General features: G+C 35.8%; 2 protein-coding genes across 4 annotated transcripts in view; one reads left to right on the top strand and one right to left on the bottom strand.

Annotated features, from left to right (window-relative positions):
* Positions 1 to 130: 130 nt before the first annotated feature.
* LOC116775710 (actin-related protein 2) lies at positions 131 to 7,997 on the top strand. Of its 3 annotated transcripts, none has more exons than XM_061525089.1 (12): positions 131 to 293; positions 387 to 497; positions 1,331 to 1,354; positions 1,564 to 1,635; positions 2,005 to 2,148; positions 2,450 to 2,552; positions 5,789 to 5,895; positions 6,100 to 6,249; positions 6,401 to 6,526; positions 6,867 to 7,019; positions 7,292 to 7,420; positions 7,676 to 7,997. In XM_061525089.1, exons 1-12 carry the CDS (start codon positions 246 to 248, stop codon positions 7,715 to 7,717), a joined length of 1,209 nt encoding a protein of 402 aa, XP_061381073.1. In that variant the 5' UTR covers positions 131 to 245; the 3' UTR covers positions 7,718 to 7,997. The 3 variants fall into 3 exon arrangements, with proteins under 3 accessions (XP_061381073.1, XP_061381074.1, XP_061381075.1); XM_061525090.1 differs by lacking the exon at positions 1,331 to 1,354 and adding an exon at positions 663 to 677; XM_061525091.1 differs by lacking the exon at positions 1,331 to 1,354 and having other exon boundaries at positions 132 to 293.
* Positions 7,998 to 8,348: 351 nt separating this feature from the next.
* The window catches only part of LOC116775699 (tyrosine-protein kinase-like otk), a 31,290-nt gene continuing 20,096 nt past the window's right edge, over positions 8,349 to 19,542 (bottom strand). Inside the window, exons 3-18 of the mRNA XM_061525088.1 lie at positions 18,194 to 18,256; positions 16,665 to 16,780; positions 16,084 to 16,234; positions 15,629 to 15,772; positions 15,441 to 15,483; positions 15,202 to 15,332; positions 14,724 to 14,867; positions 14,464 to 14,577; positions 13,698 to 13,805; positions 12,857 to 12,990; positions 12,619 to 12,747; positions 12,039 to 12,235; positions 11,817 to 11,928; positions 11,515 to 11,610; positions 10,951 to 11,076; positions 8,349 to 10,545 (exon numbers count right to left, since the gene is read on the bottom strand). Coding sequence (XP_061381072.1) covers positions 10,420 to 10,545; positions 10,951 to 11,076; positions 11,515 to 11,610; positions 11,817 to 11,928; positions 12,039 to 12,235; positions 12,619 to 12,747; positions 12,857 to 12,990; positions 13,698 to 13,805; positions 14,464 to 14,577; positions 14,724 to 14,867; positions 15,202 to 15,332; positions 15,441 to 15,483; positions 15,629 to 15,772; positions 16,084 to 16,234; positions 16,665 to 16,780; positions 18,194 to 18,256 — 1,934 coding nt within the window. The 3' untranslated portion in view covers positions 8,349 to 10,419. The remainder of the gene's footprint in view (positions 10,546 to 10,950; positions 11,077 to 11,514; positions 11,611 to 11,816; positions 11,929 to 12,038; positions 12,236 to 12,618; positions 12,748 to 12,856; positions 12,991 to 13,697; positions 13,806 to 14,463; positions 14,578 to 14,723; positions 14,868 to 15,201; positions 15,333 to 15,440; positions 15,484 to 15,628; positions 15,773 to 16,083; positions 16,235 to 16,664; positions 16,781 to 18,193; positions 18,257 to 19,542) is intronic.

Below are 19,542 nucleotides of genomic sequence, written 5' to 3'. Positions count from 1 at the left end.
ATCATACTTTCTTTTTAGTTAGTGGCGTGTTCTTATAGATTTCGCCAGATTTATTTCCATTTATCCAAATTCGCACTCTCTAAAACCAGAAATACCTACATCAACAAAAATCACATATGACAGTGACGTTTTAAGTAGCAACTAGCAATTCGTTACTTGGTGTGGGGTGTAGCTGCTTTATGAGTAATATTACTTAAAATAAAGATATTAAGTTATAAAAACATATTAAGTGATAGTATATAATAATGGATGATCAGGGAAGAAAAGTTATCGTTTGTGACAATGGCACAGGTGTAAGTAAACCTGTTTTGGTAACATCGGGACGTTTATAATTTCTAAGTGATGATAAGCGACTGATTCATCATTAAACACTGTCAATATTTCAGTTCGTAAAATGCGGATACGCCGGCAGCAACTTCCCTGCGTTCATTTTCCCGTCAATGGTCGGCCGGCCGATTATTAGAGCGGAAAATAAAATCGGAGACATTGATGTTAAGGTACGAAACAATCGGTCTAATAATATCAATATCAAGTTGTTGACTCCAAACTTATTGAGGTGCCCACGTATTTATAGTGAATTATTGCCATTATTCTTTGATATTTATTGACAGACAACTATAAATTAGTCATGAAGATAAATTAAAATCTTATTAATGTTACAGGATATGTGTATAGGAGTAAGTTCTCAAATACATTTGCCTGGTTTTATTGTGTTGTTATATTATGTTGATGCATCATTTTATTTCGCATACAAACAAACTAACAATGAATTTGTTATTTATAAATAACTGACATCATTTTATAGTATGAATTAATTTTTAATTAAAATCCTAACATATTTGTGTTATTTGTTGTGTTTGTGTTGTTACAAATACTAATTCAACATATTTTTCATCTAAATATTACTGAACAAAGAAAATTTTGTATTTTTTTATATATTATACAATACTGGGGAAAAGAAAATCACATTAAATGTGCCTGTTTAATCATATTATTAATTTTAAAACCGATACATTACAATTGACATGAAAACTAAGCTCAGTCTGTCTTTAGTTCGTAAACGCCTTTATTTTTGATATAAACATAGATATCTTAGTATTGAATAGAATTTGTGTCTCACTTCTTGTTAATGTATCATAAATTTGGACTAAAATAAATATAAGTCCTCGCTACATATAATATGAATGAAATTGAGATCATTATATCTATCAAAATTATATTTTTTTACATTAATTTCAAATATAAACTAGAGTACTCACGAATAAGTATTGATTACATATATTAAGTGTTGTATAATATAGACATGACAATGACATTTCATGCTAACCAGACGTTTGATCCGGACGTTGTCCAGGTAACAGCGGTAGAATGATGGCTTATTATATTTTGCATAGTGACCGCATTATCACCAACCTGCATATTTATAGCATGGTGGGCTATGCACTGAAGGTTAATAGCTTCAAACAGATAGATAATGTACATAGACTTTTGGTTTTAATTTGCTGATTACCGATTTTGTGTGTCACAATGAAGTGTATGTCTTTATTCGGTCTCCGTTTCCAGGATTTGATGGTCGGAGATGAAGCGTCTCAACTGCGTTCCATGCTCGAAGTCAGTTATCCCATGGAAAATGGCGTAAGTTATATCCGGGTGGTACAAAAATTAATTATCATGCACTTGTTCCCAAAACGTCCCAACATGAGAATATTGTTTCAATAGTATGTAGACATTTTTTAAATGTAAAATTACATAAAAATGTTTTAGAGCATGTTTGTTTGTGGTTAAAAAAATATATATATTATTTACACTTAAGTATTTTCAATATTTTATATGTAGCAACTATAGAACGAAAAATTTGTTAATAAAATTCAATTGCCATTGGCCTGATAGTATAAATGTCAAAGTCTTTGGAATGCTATACCAGAGACGATAATTTCAAATGTAGCCTGTGTAGATAATTTTTTTTAAATTCTATATTCTTAATTATCTGTTTTCATATTTTAGGTGGTTAGAAACTGGGAGGATATGTGTCACGTCTGGGATTACACATTTGGTCCCAGCAAGATGAATATTGACCCCAAGGACACCAAAATACTGCTCACCGAGCCACCGATGAACCCCACTAAAAATAGAGAGAAAATGATTGAGGTCTGATTGCATTTTGAACCCCAATAATAAATAAGTAAAAATCATATATAACATGTTGCGACAATATTGCTTCTACTCCAGCTCAGTGTTGCCCGAAGCTGTTTTGTCTACTGGCCACTTTGAAACTAAATAACTTGGTAGCATCTCAATATTTTCATATACTGCAAAATCATTAATCTATCCTAGCTAAATGAATCAGATCACCCCCAGGACTCTACACAACCCGTTTTTTTCTTGGTTCCTTATCACTTGCAAGACCTGTAGCACTCACAAGATACAGTGTATACATTATGTGTTCCAGGTTATGTTTGAGAAGTACGGTTTCGACAGCGCCTACATAGCCATCCAAGCGGTGCTCACGCTGTACGCCCAGGGACTGATATCGGGAGTGGTGGTGGACTCAGGTTGGTTCCTGACCCTTCACCTGTAGGATCCGCTTGACACTCGATTATGTTCTATATGAGCGAGAGTGGCAATTTAGTTTACTAGATTCTTATATATACCAATACTCTCTTATACCAATTCTCCTTATATACTTACTCCCCTTATATACTAATTTCCCTTATATACTTACTCCGCTTATATACTTACCCTCCTTATATACTTACTCTCCTTATATACTTACTCCGCTTATATACTTACTCTCCTTATATACTTACTCCGCTTATATACTTACTCTCCTTATATACTTACTCCGCTTATATACTTACTCTCCTTATATACTTTCTCCGCTTATATACTTTCTCCGCTTATATACTTACTCTCCTTATATACTTACTCCGCTTATATACTTACTCCGCTTATATACTTACTCCGCTTATATACTTACTCTCCTTATATACTTACTCCGCTTATATACTTACTCTCCTTATATACTTACTCCGCTTATATACTTACTCCGCTTATATACTTACTCCGCTTATATACTTACTCTCCTTATATACTTACTCCGCTTATATACTTACTCCGCTTATATACTTACTCTCCTTATATACTTACTCCGCTTATATACTTACTCTCCTTATATACTTACTCCGCTTATATACTTACTCCGCTTATATACTTACTCTCCTTATATACTTACTCCGCTTATATACTTACTCCGCTTATATACTTACTCTCCTTATATACTTACTCCGCTTATATACTTACTCCGCTTATATACTTACTCTCCTTATATACTTACTCCGCTTATATACTTACTCTCCTTATATACTTACTCTCCTTATATACTTACTCTCCTTATATACTTACTCCGCTTATATACTTACTCCGCTTATATACTTACTCCGCTTATATACTTACTCTCCTTATATACTTACTCCGCTTATATACTTACTCCGCTTATATACTTACTCTCCTTATATACTTACTCCGCTTATATACTTACTCCGCTTATATACTTACTCTCCTTATATACTTACTCCGCTTATATACTTACTCCGCTTATATACTTACTCTCCTTATATACTTACTCCGCTTATATACTTACTCCGCTTATATACTTACTCCGCTTATATACTTACTCCGCTTATATACTTACTCCGCTTATATACTTACTCCGCTTATATACTTACTCTCCTTATATACTTACTCTCCTTATATACTTTCTCCGCTTATATACTTACTCCGCTTATATACTTACTCCGCTTATATACTTACTCTCCTTATATACTTACTCTCCTTATATACTTTCTCCGCTTATATACTTACTCCGCTTATATACTTACTCCGCTTATATACTTTCTCCGCTTATATACTTCCTCCGCTTATATACTTACTCTCCTTATATACTTACTCTCCTTATATACTTACTCCGCTTATATACTTACTCTCCTTATATACTTACTCCGCTTATATACTTTCTCCGCTTATATACTTCCTCCGCTTATATACTTACTCTCCTTATATACTTACTCCGCTTATATACTTACTCTCCTTATATACTTCCTCCGCTTATATACTTACTCTCCTTATATACTTCCTCCGCTTATATACTTACTCTCCTTATATACTTACTCTCCTTATATACTTACTCCGCTTATATACTTTCTCCGCTTATATACTTCCTCCGCTTATATACTTACTCTCCTTATATACTTACTCTCCTTATATACTTACTCCGCTTATATACTTTCTCCGCTTATATACTTCCTCCGCTTATATACTTACTCTCCTTATATACTTACTCCGCTTATATACTTACTCTCCTTATATACTTACTCTCCTTATATACTTACTCCGCTTATATACTTACTCCGCTTATATACTTTCTCCGCTTATATACTTCCTCCGCTTATATACTTACTCTCCTTATATACTTACTCTCCTTATATACTTACTCTCCTTATATACTTACTCCGCTTATATACTTACTCTCCTTATATACTTACTCCGCTTATATACTTACTCTCCTTATATACTTACTCCCCTTATATACTTACTCCGCTTATATACTCACTCCGCTTATATACTCACTCCGCTTATATACTCACTCCGCTTATATACTCACTCCGCTTATATACTCACTCCGCTTATATACTCACTCCGCTTATATACTCACTCCGCTTATATACTTACTCCCCTTATATACTTACTCTCCTTATATACTTACTCCGCTTATATACTTACTCCGCTTATATACTTACTCTCCTTATATACTTACTCCGCTTATATACTTACTCCGCTTATATACTTACTCTCCTTATATACTTACTCTCCTTATATACTTACTCTCCTTATATACTTACTCCGCTTATATACTTACTCCGCTTATATACTTACTCTCCTTATATACTTACTCCGCTTATATACTTACTCTCCTTATATACTTCCTCCGCTTATATACTTACTCTCCTTATATACTTACTCTCCTTATATACTTACTCCGCTTATATACTTACTCCGCTTATATACTTACTCTCCTTATATACTTACTCCGCTTATATACTTACTCCGCTTATATACTTACTCTCCTTATATACTTACTCTCCTTATATACTTACTCCGCTTATATACTTACTCCGCTTATATACTTACTCTCCTTATATACTTACTCCGCTTATATACTTACTCTCCTTATATACTTACTCCGCTTATATACTTACTCCGCTTATATACTTACTCTCCTTATATACTTACTCCGCTTATATACTTACTCCGCTTATATACTTACTCTCCTTATATACTTACTCTCCTTATATACTCACTCCGCTTATATACTCACTCCGCTTATATACTCACTCCGCTTATATACTCACTCCGCTTATATACTCACTCCGCTTATATACTTATTTCCCTTATATACTAATTTCCCTTATATACTTATTTCCCTTATATCACCGAAGTGGGATATCGTGTGACAAGGGGGGCAATAGTTTTGTGACGACACATCAAAATACTGAAAACGGAAAAATTTGTAAAAGTTACGAATTTTTTTTAATACCTACATAAATTAAAAAAACGTTTGACGTCACATCAGGAGTAGGGGTAGGGGGGGTGCGTTATTAAAATGTGACAACCTGTGACAAGGGCGGGGGGAGGGGTTACAAGTGTGACGTACTTTATGGATGGCCTCCAAACAAATTTTCGTTATTTACTAGATGTCCTTATATTTATTATCAATGAACTTGAACGCCAGGTGACGGAGTGACCCACATCTGTCCGGTGTACGAGGAGTTCGCTCTGCCGCACCTCACGCGCAGGCTGGACATCGCTGGCAGGGACATCACACGCTACCTTATTAAGGTACATATATATAGCTGTTTTAACTAGAAGAATAGAAGCATATTGATTTGGTTAGTTGTTCTCAACGTACCGATTCCCTAGGATTACCTAGGATTCCCTAGGATTGTAGTTGTATTATTAGCATACAACCCTATACAGTATATTCGGGACTGAATGATGTGTAATAGACCAGCGGTAACAGTATACTGTTAAATGTTCTTCCAGCTGCTCCTCCTCAGAGGGTATGCCTTCAATCACTCGGCTGACTTCGAGACGGTGCGCATGATGAAGGAGAAACTATGTTACATAGGATACAACGTGGAACAGGAGCAGAGACTGGCTTGGGAGACCACTGTACTCGTTGAACCATACGTGGTATATATATATATTTTCTTTGTAACCTCTAATAATTTAATAAGTATTATATTTTGATATTAACTAAATTTTAATAGTTTTGACAACAAACAAAATTTTTCCGGCATCCATGATATTGTTTTTAAGAGAATGTTTGTGTATGTAATCCCAGTTACCAGACGGGAGGGTCATCAAAGTGGGGGGAGAACGGTTTGAAGCACCCGAGGCCCTGTTCCAGCCGCACCTCATCAATGTTGAGGGTCAAGGGATCGCTGAACTGGTCTTCAACACTATACAGGTATATATATATGAGAAAATTACATTTTGGCATTCAGTTATTTATGATAAAGTTAACAAAGCTCTTAAAAACATCAAAGCATGATTTAGTATACACACACACGCACACACACGCACACACAAGCACCCATCACACGCTCTCGCATGTACACACACATACATACACACACATATATGTGTATAATCCACTGTATGTGTGTGTTTGTTTTGTTCCTGCACCATTCACTATACATCTATGTTCAGAATGAAACGCTATATTTCAGAAGTAATCGATTCAAATTTCGCTCTTTTAGGTAATGTTTAGTGAGACATTGTTGATAAAGAGCATGGTTGTGTTACAGGCGGCGGACATAGACATGAGGAACGAGTTGTACAAACACATCGTGCTGTCCGGGGGCTCCACCATGTACCCGGGGCTGCCCTCGCGGCTCGAGAGGGAGATCAAGCAACTGTACCTGGAGCGAGTGCTGAGGAACGACTCGGAGAAGCTGGCGGTTAGGAGATACGCAAACGCACATACATACATAGAATAGATTCTATATATATAGTATATAGTGTAACACGTCTGCGGATACATATATACAAATTAAAATAACCGCATTTTACTAAAAGTACATATATTTGTAATCTTTGTCTGTTTGTTTGTTACGCCTAATCTACTAAACTGCTGGGGCGATTGCAACGGCATTTTCCTAGCGGATAGCCGATGCATTAAACAGTGACTCAGCCTTAACACTTTTGACACGTTCGTTCGATCGTTATCCAGAAATTCAAGATCCGTATTGAGGATCCGCCGCGCCGTAAGGACATGGTGTTCATCGGCGGCGCCGTGCTGGCCGAGGTGTGCAAGAACAGGGACAACTTCTGGCTCACCAGGAGCGACTACATGGAACAGGTGGGTGCAGCCAGCGGCCGCTGGGTTATATGTAGCAGGCACTAGTGAATTCAACGACACTAGTAGTGCAAACTACACGTTACTTTGCTTCCCTCTCTTTCTTACTATCTCTCTCTCTCTCTCTCTCTCCATCTATCAGAATATACATACATACATTTATATTTTCTGAATAATATAAATATATTACAAAAATTTTCGTACAATTATTATTATTTATTATATATATATATATATAAATATTTCTTTTATTTCCAGGGCATTTCCTGTCTCCGCAAGCTCGGGCCTCGCGCGACTTAATCCTCCTCCAATACTTAATGTCGTATGAGCCTCAGTTGTTAAGGTCCGTGTGTGATGTACCCAGGCCGCGGGCTCCTCATCAGTAAACCCGCTCACTTAACCATCATCTACTTTAATATTCCTTGAGAGCTAGATTTTTCTAGAACACTATGAATTGTCTAATCGCTGTATTTGTTTAAGACTGTTTTATTTTTTGCATTTAAAGTATTCTCTCGTATCGTCTCTATTGGGTCTGAGAATTGTAAAAAAATATTCAAATAAAATTATAATTATGATTGTATTTTGTTTTTTTTTTTTTTATAGGAAATTCAAAAATCTGTTCAAAACTTTACATCACTACATATCGGGATCACCTTTCGCCTTTGTCCTTATTAACTTAAATACACATAGTAAGAATACCGTCGTGTACTTAGAAACTACCGACTCTCTCTCTCTCTTTCTCTCTCCAACTTTCTACATTTGTGTATCTTTCTCTCTCACTCAGAATAAACGTTTACCTCAGCCTTATTGGAAGTCGCATAAGTTCCACTTCAATAAGACCATTCATCTCATCAAATATAGGAAATCACTTTTAACACATCAAACACAAATTTAAACGCAAAACTTATTTTCTACAAAATAAAATAACGTATATATTAATTATAGTTTATTGAAAATCGCGTAATGCAAAAAATTCCTTCCACGAATACAGTCGCCTTAACACTAAGAGTACTAAAGTAAGAAGAAGCTATCACAAATGTTAACGGAACCGCGCTAGAACTGAAGGAGAGCGGTCTCGTGATGTGATCTCACAGACTGAAACAAAGCACCGACACTTAAAACGACTTGACGAGAACCCTCGACACAAACGGAACCCGGTCGATACGAAACGACAGACACACAGACATCACAATACAAGTGTTGCTACATACAAAAATTGACAAGAAAATTAATGACTGACTGATCCACTATAGGACACCTAGAATGTATATACCAACTCGGAAATAACTAAAAAAAGCAATTACGTCATTATTATTTTTTTGGTAAAAAAATTACCAAGCAGTATATAAATTTTAGGTGCACTAACTTATACCTACGTGACCTAAATCCAGGCACTACACGTACAAAACCTAGTTTAAGGCCGGTTTGCAACCGACCGCTAACGTTATTCAATGTGCCATTAGCCTTACAATAAAAATAAATACTGAATTATTTAAAACTGGCCAAAGAAGTAATGAGGTTGGCCGACTTCCATCACACAAACAATTATCATAACTTTGAACCGAGTGATTTGTCAATCCTAAACGCTAACTTATCCTATAAATGCATTATCCGGTATCAATATAATGTACAATAATAAAAAAAAACAAACTCATAATAAACAAAATAATTAAAAATATCTTTTTCCAATACAAAATTTAATTATAGTGCAATGGAAAATTTTTGTTACAGTATTCTTAAGGACATACTGTAGTCTAAGCTAGGTTCTAGGTCTAAGTGTAGTCTAGATTAATAAACAGTCAATAGAATGCCTAAATGTAAGCTACTTCGATTGCATCCGGACGATGTTGGTTTCCCATGGGACGTATCTTCACTAGAGCTATGAGCCAGCGTTGGCTGCCAGCGGGCTCCTAACACACTAGATCAGTCTTAACTTATTATATACATTGGCAGTATCGTTTAGCTTCCAGTTTCATCACTTAAATTAGAAATTTGATCCAAAAGCCATCATTCACACATACATATAACAAATTATCATATATTTACTTATACATAGTTGTATAATGATAGCTTTCACCTCAAGTCACTTACAAACTAAGTAATTTTAGATTATCTGTATAATAATGTTAACGTATAAGCCTTATCCGATAGTTTTCTATGTAAAATATAACTCAAGTTTTGTTTTGGCAATAAAATTGACGATTATTTCCTGTTCTAATGTTTTAAATGATCAAAAAAAATTTAATTTCAATATCAACTGCAAACTCCTGCGTGTAAACTACTCTAACCCTAGTCATAGTAAATGCCTCTGAAACGCCGCGCGACAACCGTCCTGTTCCGCGACCTAATTTAAATTAATATTATAATTCTTACACACAATAACCTTAACTTCTAGCGTTCACTAAAATACAAAATTAATTTTAACACATCTCGAGATGTTTTAATTTTTGATAGATTTTTTTTGTTTTTCTTAATATTATAGAATTTTTTTTTTTTCACAGATCCTATGAACCTAAACATGCTTCCAATAAAGTCAAAAATTTTCCGCTCTCTTTGAACTGATCTTAAACTAATTTTTTTTTATTTTTATTTCAGATCTCTGAAAATCACTGACATAAGAAAAATATTTATAATTTAGCTTGAAATCAATTAATTGGTTTGCGTTCCGGAAGTTCTGAGAGGAAGCGAGGTCATGTCCAATGAAGGATATATTTATATAACAAAAGCGTTAATTTTTTATGCAATGTATATAAATGTATGTATTTTTGTGAGCATATTTCTCAAAAACTAATACATTAACACCCTTTTTTAAATCTAATATCAAAGAAACTTAATAATTTTTGGACAGATTTTCAATTCGAGTCTAAAGAAATAGTCTAATTATATACAAGGTCGTTGCTTGAGTTAATTTTTTTTTTACTTCAATCGCTTCGTTCCTCTCATCGCTGTGTGAACGCGCCCTAACGCCTCTTGCCAGTGTGAACGCGCCCTAACGCCTCCGTTTACTTCTCACGCTCGGCTGAATGTTGTGAACTGTTGTCCGCCAAGTCTTTTATCATGTTGTTGACTTCTTCAAAGATTTCTGGAAACTGTGGTCTATCTGTGGGCGACTTACTCCAACAGCGTTTCTGGAAAATATATAATATTAGGATTTTATATAAAATTGTCTAAATGGTATGAAAAATAGTTTCAATTTAATTAGTGAGCGCCTGCTGAGCGAGACGTGCTCGATATTATTCGTTGCTTAACAGCGCCATCTATTGTCAAGAAGCTGACAATTTGGTGAAAGTGAAACGAAAATCGATAAATTTATCTTACTCAAGACAATTGTTGACTAAGTTTCTGAGATTCAGATACAAATTTATATTTTGTGCAAAATCAAAAACAGCCTGCGTGGGATGTCAACAAAAAAAAAAATACAATGACCATACACAGTAATATCCAAAGTATACAACGAAAATATACCAAATACAGGTTATTAAAGTTGGTAAATAAGTAAAATAGATTATTCCTTATATCTTAATAATACTCACCAACAGCTCTTGTAGTTTGTCGGGCATCGACCCCGGGACGTTCCAGTCGAGCGAGCCGCTCTTGAGACGCTCCAGCACCGAGTTGTCGTTCAGTTTAGCGAACGGCAACTCAGCTTTGGTGTATATCTGAGGGTAGAAACAAATAGTTAAAACTACCCTCACACTAACATTAACATTAAGATACTTAATTATATAAAAAATTAGATACTTTACTGGTCAAAACTGTTATTAAAATTTTTGTCTTCATTTTTTTTTAACAAAAAAAAAAAAAATTATAAAAAATAAGGAATTTAGGTTTAAACTAAAATTACATTTAATGAGTACAATCACAAGTTGTAATGTGATATGATGTGTTAAATGTAGCCCATCACGCCGTTTTGATGCGTGGTGGGTAAATTTTTTAGAATGGCAATATTCTAGTCTCTGTATCAATGATTTTAACAGTTAGATGACATCCAGTCGCTATGATACACGTTATAATCATTCTAAATTATTCCTTTAAGTGACTTTATCTTTAATTAGTACAAAAATATATTTTTTACGGATAACCTAAATAAATCTCACCTCCCATATAGTTGCTCCATACATATATACATCGGACTTGATGGAGTACTCGTCCTCCAAGACCGCTTCCACGGGCAACCAGCGGAGGGGGATCACCTACAAAGAAATAGTTTTAACATTCCGACAATAGATGGCGCTGTTCACAAACTTTTAATTATCAATAACTTCAACTACATATCCAACCATACGGTGAATTTAAATGTAATGACTATAAAAACAAGAAAAAAAGTAATTTAATAAAACATATAAGTTCCTAACTCCTAGAAAATGTTATAAGCATCCTAAGGGTTTGAGCGACATACCGTGTCATGCATCTTGTAGTACTCGTGCGAGTGAGGCCCTCTGGTGAGAGCCGGCAGAGACAGCTTGAGGGTCAGAGACGACGTGATGAGGCAGTTCCGAGCAGCGATGTCCCTGGGATGAGACGAGGGTTCAGGATAATGCACGAAAAGTAAACTTTGAACTATATATATATGAGGAAGTAACGATCTTCGTATGAGTTATCCTGTGTCGTGATGAGTCACCTGTGCGTGAGTCTCTTGTGCGCCAGCCGGCTGGCCGCGGCGGCCAGGTGAGCGGCCAGCGCCATTTTGTGGGCGGGGGCGAGAGGTTCGATGCTGGTGGGCGTGGGCGGCAGGCCGTGGCCAGGGCCCACTCGAGCTATGTACTCCTCGTTTTCCTCTTGAGTTCGAGTCGCGATCAGAAACGTCTTCAGGTCACCCTGGACAGAGGATTGATATATGTGTTTGAATATCAGACGAAACCTCTCAGCATTCCATGGATCCACCGTGCGGGCGCCGGGTACATCGTTTCAGAGAGAGGACCTTCAACAGCGCCTGGGCTCGCGACCCAGGTGTAGGTTTAGGGGCCAATGATTACTCGTATAATATACGTGTGCTATCATATATGACTCGTCTCCGGGCGGCGGGCCAGGTTTGAGTCTATGTAATCAAGGTTGGAGTATTTATTTGTTCGGTTCCAGGTTGGCCTACTGATTATAATCAGTCACAAAAACCATTTCAAGGATTATAGTATATTATAATGAGTGCAGATGGCGCCACTTGTAACAATGTATATAGGTTATATAATATGTGTCACACATACCCAGTCCGTGTGCTCTAATAGCATGTAGTGCGGTTCATCGGCCGTGCACAGTCCCAGGAGCCTGGAGATGTGCTCGTCCCGGACGCGGCTGAACAGGTCCAGTTGACGACGGAACTCTGATAGCTGGACCTGGATACGTTATATATATATTTCCTGTATACTTTAAACAGAACCAAGTGGGAGTAATTTATTTGTAGTTATGGTCCCTATTAGGTGAAAGGCGTCAGTTTCAACTCACGTTGTCCTTGGTGGTGAGCGCCTTCACCAGCACGGGCTGCATGACGCTCTCCGACTCGTCTTCCTTGTTCCGCAGCTTCTTTATCTGAGCGAGATCTATCTTCGCCAGCATCACGTCACCGAATTCTCCGCGACCTTCATATAAGGTTACATTTAAAATGATACCATATAACATTCAATATTTTTATGTTTCCGTGCAAATCTTATTAACGTGTACATATATAGTTATCCGATAGTATATATGATGTCTACATATATGGAAGGTGATTTTTTTATATATATCTTTATCTGTCTGTCTGTTTGTTCCGGCTAATAGCTGGATCGATTTTGACCGAAATTTCACAAACATGTACCGTACGTTATAAGGAATAACTTGGATAATTTTTTGAACGACTTCGAAAAGAAGGTAGTTATCGATAGGACACTACTTTTATTATACTATTAGTTCTTTAATTATAGTCTCATTTACAAAGTATTTTTTTTTTTAATAGAAAATACGTTGTTCCTGGGGAGATCTGATTTCATTGACTTAGGATCTCATGAAGATAAGGACAAGTATCTCAAGGGTTAATATTCAGACAAAGTCGCAGGCAATGGTTTGTATTTTATAAAATAGTATATCAAACGGTCACAGGGCAATACAAAGATGTAAAGTTAATTTATGTAACAGACATTTAATCAAAGTTGTTACTAAACTGACAACAGATGGCGCTGTACACAAATGTAAATCAAAATTATTTTTTATTTAATTTATTTTATTTAATTTTACTAACTAATATTTATAATTGATAGATTTCATATATATATGTATATATATGAAATTAATTTAAACAATCACTCACCCAGTGTTATAATATCAGTGAGTAAGGTCTTGGGTACACTGAGGTGGTCGTACTGGCTGGATTTTTTGGAGGTTTTTGATGTACCGGAAACTTCTGAATTATCAGCTCCTGAAAGAATTGGTTGGTAAGCAGTTCAGAATTTTGTTATAATTAAATTAAAAGTCACACTTTCATATCCCACTAGTGAAAAAATGTATGTAAGTTTGTACGAATATTGCTTTATCATATAAAATATCCTGAATTTATTTTGATGAAACTTTCCGATAACGTAGTTTACACATCAGAACAGGTTTTAGACTAAAATTCAAGTGTTCGCTCCGTGTAATCTGAAAACATCATAACAGCTGGGTAAGGCAAGTACTGACAGAGACAGGGTCCCCGAACACAGCTTAGGCGGAGTCACGGTGAGAGACTTGTATTGTATATTAAATAAATTTAAATTACTTTTCAACGAAAGTATATAAAAAAAACAGTGTTGGCTTAGACGGTAACGCTGGTTATGCATGAGGTCGCGGGTTCGACACCTGGCGGATACCAATGTGACCTATTCCGAGTCATATGTACTTTCTAAGAGTATTTAGACACCACTGACAGGTGATGGAAAACATCGTGAGGAAACCTTCGCCTGACAGGCGTGGTGATAAATGCTCTAACTTTCTCTATATGAGAGGTTTCTCAGCAGATGGCGCTGATCGGCTGATGGCGTTACTGTACACTACGTGTCCATGTCACCTCCTGTCTCCTGAACTCCTCACACTGTACTCACCGCTCTCTCTGTCACACAGCAACCTCCCGTTCTGTGCCGCTCCGTTTATCTTCTTCTCTCCTTCTTCTACCAGCTTCTCTCTCCCTTCCGCCATCTCCAACTCTAACTTCTCTCCTAGAATTTACATATTATATATATAATGAGATAATTGCATTTCCTTTATATATAATATAGGTCCAAATATTATTACAAATTAAATATCTGTATATGTTTCTTGGAGATCCATGCCGCTAGCAGACAGACAGCATATATATAAATACCTCTTTGTCGCCTCTGAAGCCGTCTTCGCCGACAGTACAGCATGAGGACCAGCACGAGTATCATATAAGCCCCGGCCACGGTGATGGATACGAGCACCGCCTTCCCGGCGACGCCCGTCGACTCCGCGGGAGGGAGTTCACCGACTGCGGACATAGCGGTGTCCAGTGAGGACGCGGTAGTGCAAACGGTAGGGTCGGGGGTGATTGAGGGGTCGCACGTTCAAATACCGTTTGTCATTAACATTTATATATTATTTGTAAGAGTGAACAAAAATGGTCATTACATACATAATGATTATCATGAAATAGCTAAAATTACATATATATATATATATATATATATATATATATATATATATATATATAATATTGAAATAACTGACAGCAATAATTATAACCAAATGAGACAGGATATCTAATACATCTAACTAGCTCCTGTTCAACTGAATGTGTTTCGCATGATCTCGGCGACATGTACCCGGGTGGACGATGAGCTCCAGCTCGTTCCTGGCCAGCCCCGCGGCGCTGCCGGCCGTGCAGCCGTAGCGGTCCGAGTCTACCTCAGTCGCGTTCTGTATCACCAGGGTCCCGTTGCTGAGTATCACCAGCCTGTAGGTGTGTTGTACAATATATAAGATTTACGACAACTGCCCCTACTGATGTGTATATTTAATAATAGATTGCATTTAAAGATTTAGTCTTATGAAATACACCGACCTCGACATGGACGAGTTTGCACTTTCATCGATGTCCGCGCCATCTGTTGACGAATAGAAGCTTTATATTTGACTAGGGATAACTAGGAAGAATTAATAAAACACAGCAGCGCCATCTCGTGGCTGTACTCAAAAATAATATATATATATTATAGAGCCATCTAGCGACGAGAATGAGACAACTCTTACTTTGTTGGTGTAGTATGCTGAGGTTTCTATCCCAATGGGTGGTAGGTGGTGGGTCACCAACGGCCAGACAATTGAGGGACACCGTCTGTCCTAGCGTCACGTGCACCTGCTGTCCGGGCGTGGGTTCCAAGACCCTCGGAGACACTACAATCATCAAATCCCATGAAACGAAATCTCGTTTGATGACCAGGTTAGGACTGATATTATACGTAGACATAAAATAAATACACTGCATACAGAATCACAGATTTTTAACAAATTTAATCTTAATAATATAAATCATATAGGTTCTGTTTAAAACTGGAAGGAAATTAAAAATTTGTAAATGATACAAAATAATATAAACGTATCTTAATATTCAAAAATCATTTCAATGATTAGTCTAATTGGAGAAAACTAAAACAATTCTTAAGTCTCTATATAGACTGGCAAATTCATGAGTATTGTTATCCTACCGACAACGTCTAAGCTGATCCTGGCCGTTATAATCTGGTCTCCGTCCGAGGCGTGGCAGGAATAGTTCCCCGCCTGGATCTTCTTAGCCTCCGTCACCATGAGCGTGCCGTTGGCCGAGGTTATACCATCCGGCAGAGGGTCTTTCTCGTTCTGGACCATAGAAGAGCATTTCCCATTTAAAGAACAAATATGACATGAAATGCAGGTGATACTTACGACTCAACTGAACATTTACTGGTGTTAAGACAAAACGTTTATGTCTGTTCTGGTGTATATAATATGTTCTTATCATTTCAACTTGTAAATTTTATGATAATAATAAAGAGATTTTCATTCTTTTGCTAATATTTTTCGGATTACTTCGCGTATTTTATTATATATATACACTAAATACTCCCGACGCGATCACGGTTACTTTGCAGCAACCGTGATCGTAGTAAAGCGCAGTACATCCGAAAATGTTAGTTTAATTTTAATGAATATTCGAGAAAGTCTTTGATCTCATTATACATATTAAACCTGCTGTAATCAAGATATGCAGCGTTTGCTTTCTATTTAATTTCTAATAAAAAATACGCACCAGGAACCACTGCACAGTTGGTGTGACACCACCCGCCACTTTGCAATGTATCTTGCCGGAACTGCCAAGCTCGAATTTCTTACTATACGGTTCGGGCTCGAAGCGGAGGACGCCATCTATCGACAAAATCATACAAGCTGAAACGCCATCTATAATTGAAACTTAATTTTATATATAATTTTTAAATAAACGCCATCTATCCGTAAGAGAAGATATTATGACTGACGTTGAACCATAGATGGCGCTAACTGGTACGCAAGGACATTTTTTTCATTAATATCAACAAATGTACTAAAAAGCTGTTTATCTGAGTAAATTACATACAAACCAACCGTTAAAGTAAATTAATTATGCGAGTATTGTATAAACATCGACACTTCAACGTATATGTTAGGTTTCTGTTGATATAAATCGATATAATTGCAAAGTTAAAAGTATTCTCTCTACACAGACAGTCGCGATTCGTTTCTTTTCACCGGTTAGCCTCTACATTGCCGTCTGGTAAGCGTTGCGTTAGGAGTGGTGCTTTGCGATTATTACTGTACGTATTGTTTTAAATAAACGCGTGCACTTTGAAAATACATGAAGTAATTGAAGTACCTTACATTTGTTATATTTGAAGTACGGAGAGATTACTCATTGATATTTTTTACAAAAAGAAAAAAAAAACAACTTTAGCTAAAGAGTAAAATTATCTTTTTCATTTTATATGTTCTACTTTAAATAAGGTAATTTTTTTGGAATATATATATACTTAAAAAACTATGTCTTTTAGTTTTAGAACTTGGAAAAATTATAGATATAAATAAAATTTAATATGTAATTATTAATATTTTAGCAGGCAAATATGACGCGTCTGATTTTTAATGAAAGGAAGTTCGCTTATAGTTGAGGGTTGGCCAGGCCTGGGTTAGATCAGGTTGTTGGTAGGACCCTATACCTTATTGGGTACATTTGCAATGCCCAGGCCCCGTGTTAATAAAGGCCCTCTAGTACCTACACCTTTACTTTTAACTAGTACTGATAGCAATTTTTCTCTGGTCTGAAAGTCAAATTTATGGATTGCGATATTTTTAATATATTTCCATATATAGAACCCGCATCTATTTTATATAATTTTACCTTAAATTAAACTGTTTAATTTATTTTAATGATTTGTTATTTCGTGTTATATAAGTTATAGTAATGAATCACGTCTTTGCCTGTCTGCTTTCTGTTATATATGATATGTGGTTATTTTCAGACAGGCCATGTTATAGGTGAGAGACGATTGGTTGTGAGAAGAATAGTGATGGGAGTGATGACAACATTTATTACTCGTGATAACGTCACCACATCATTCGACCTGATACTAAGTTTTAGAGCTGTAGAGTATAGTAGGTACCTTTTATCACAGTGATGCGCTATTTGCTACTTGACTTCAAGACTACTATATCGTGATTGGATTTTATTACCCTTATAAGGAAATTATAATTTTTTATATCTATGAGAAGGTCCAAAAAGATAGAATACATAAAATTTTTCTTCACCTGTAGTAGCTCTGTGTCGACGATTGGCTTTACGAACGCGGCCCCTGTGCCCGTGACTGACGTCTGAAACAAAACAAACATACGTACATACTGTCACAATTTGTATTTTATATGCAATTACAAAAAAAAATCCTCTTTTAAGTATATTTAAGTGAACCACAGTAATTATAATATAAAGTAATATTAATAATACTAATATTATATATGGTTACGAGCAAAATGTGAAATAAAAATAGTATTAATGTGATCGGTGCAATTAATGTGGTCAGCATCCGTTACGAGATGAGCCTGTGATGTTGATAAATCTCTCTTAATTTCCGGATCATTCATATTAAGTAGTCAATGTCTTATAATAACGAACTCTCCTCACTGGTAGTTAAATATTAATGATAAAGGAAATATTGTCTTAATATAAGAAGTTCAAAACGGAAAGTTTCACAAGTTTATCGGTTTTATTTTATGAGAAATACGATTTTATGTGTTTAAATCACTCTTTTCGCTACTTACAGCAGCATAAAAATAGTTTATAGCGCAAGTTACATCTATTGTTAGATAGGAAACCTTTAAAAATATATATAATCTACCTTTGAAATATAAAAGTACTTATATAAAATCAATCTGGAGAGCACAAAACGGATTATAACTTATAGGTCAGTTAAACGAACCGCATTTGTATTATTTAACCGTAATGTAAATATTTCATCAGCGCCATCTATATCCGTGTTTCACGAACTAAGTCATGGTTTGTTATGAGTACAAAGCGAAGTCTAAATCCGTCGGCAATGTTTATAACGTTTCCTTTATCGACATCAAAGAACTTCTAACGTTAAGGGTGTTTGTAAAAAGCACACGACTAAACATACACGTGGTCGCGTCGGGAATACTACGGTGACGACGATTTTTTCATTATAATATATATATATATATAATATATATAAGACTATATCAGTTGCGATCTATACTTTAAGTATATTTTTTATATGTTTAATGTATATATATATTTTTTTAATAAGAATTATATTTTATCAGGACATTGTAAACTTCGTCAGTCGCAAGGGATCACTAAGCCTGAGAGTTCGACAAAAGTTATAAGGGAAGACATGAAGGTTTCTTTAGGGTGCTCTGTGCTCAGAGATTTACAAAAATTAAATCAACTTCTCTAATGAGATAAAAGGAGAAATAAGATGATTATAAAACTGCATTATGTTGCGGAAACTGTGAAGATTTAATTTGATTTTTATATTTTAAACAACAAACAATATATATATATATATGATGCATTCTTTTAATCAATCCCAAACTATACAAGGAATGGTATTCACTCTACACCGACTGTTCGCCGTCAACAG

The sequence above is a fragment of the Danaus plexippus genome, chromosome 27 (genome assembly GCF_018135715.1).
Source record: "Danaus plexippus chromosome 27, MEX_DaPlex, whole genome shotgun sequence".
Taxonomy (NCBI): Eukaryota; Metazoa; Arthropoda; class Insecta; order Lepidoptera; family Nymphalidae; genus Danaus; species Danaus plexippus.
This window is presented reverse-complemented; position numbering and strand designations above follow the sequence as displayed.

What these genes read in the sequence shown, in the direction of transcription:
- LOC116775710 (XM_061525089.1), top strand. Translation starts at nt 246, where the DNA reads ATGGATGATCAGGGAAGAAAAGTTATCGTTTGTGACAATGGCACAGGT. An exon ending in GGGAGTGGTGGTGGACTCAG is followed by an intron (nt 2,553 to 5,788) that starts GTTGGTTCCTGA and finishes CTTGAACGCCAG; the next exon opens with GTGACGGAGTGACCCACATC. An exon ending in TACTCGTTGAACCATACGTG is followed by an intron (nt 6,250 to 6,400) that starts GTATATATATAT and finishes ATGTAATCCCAG; the next exon opens with TTACCAGACGGGAGGGTCAT.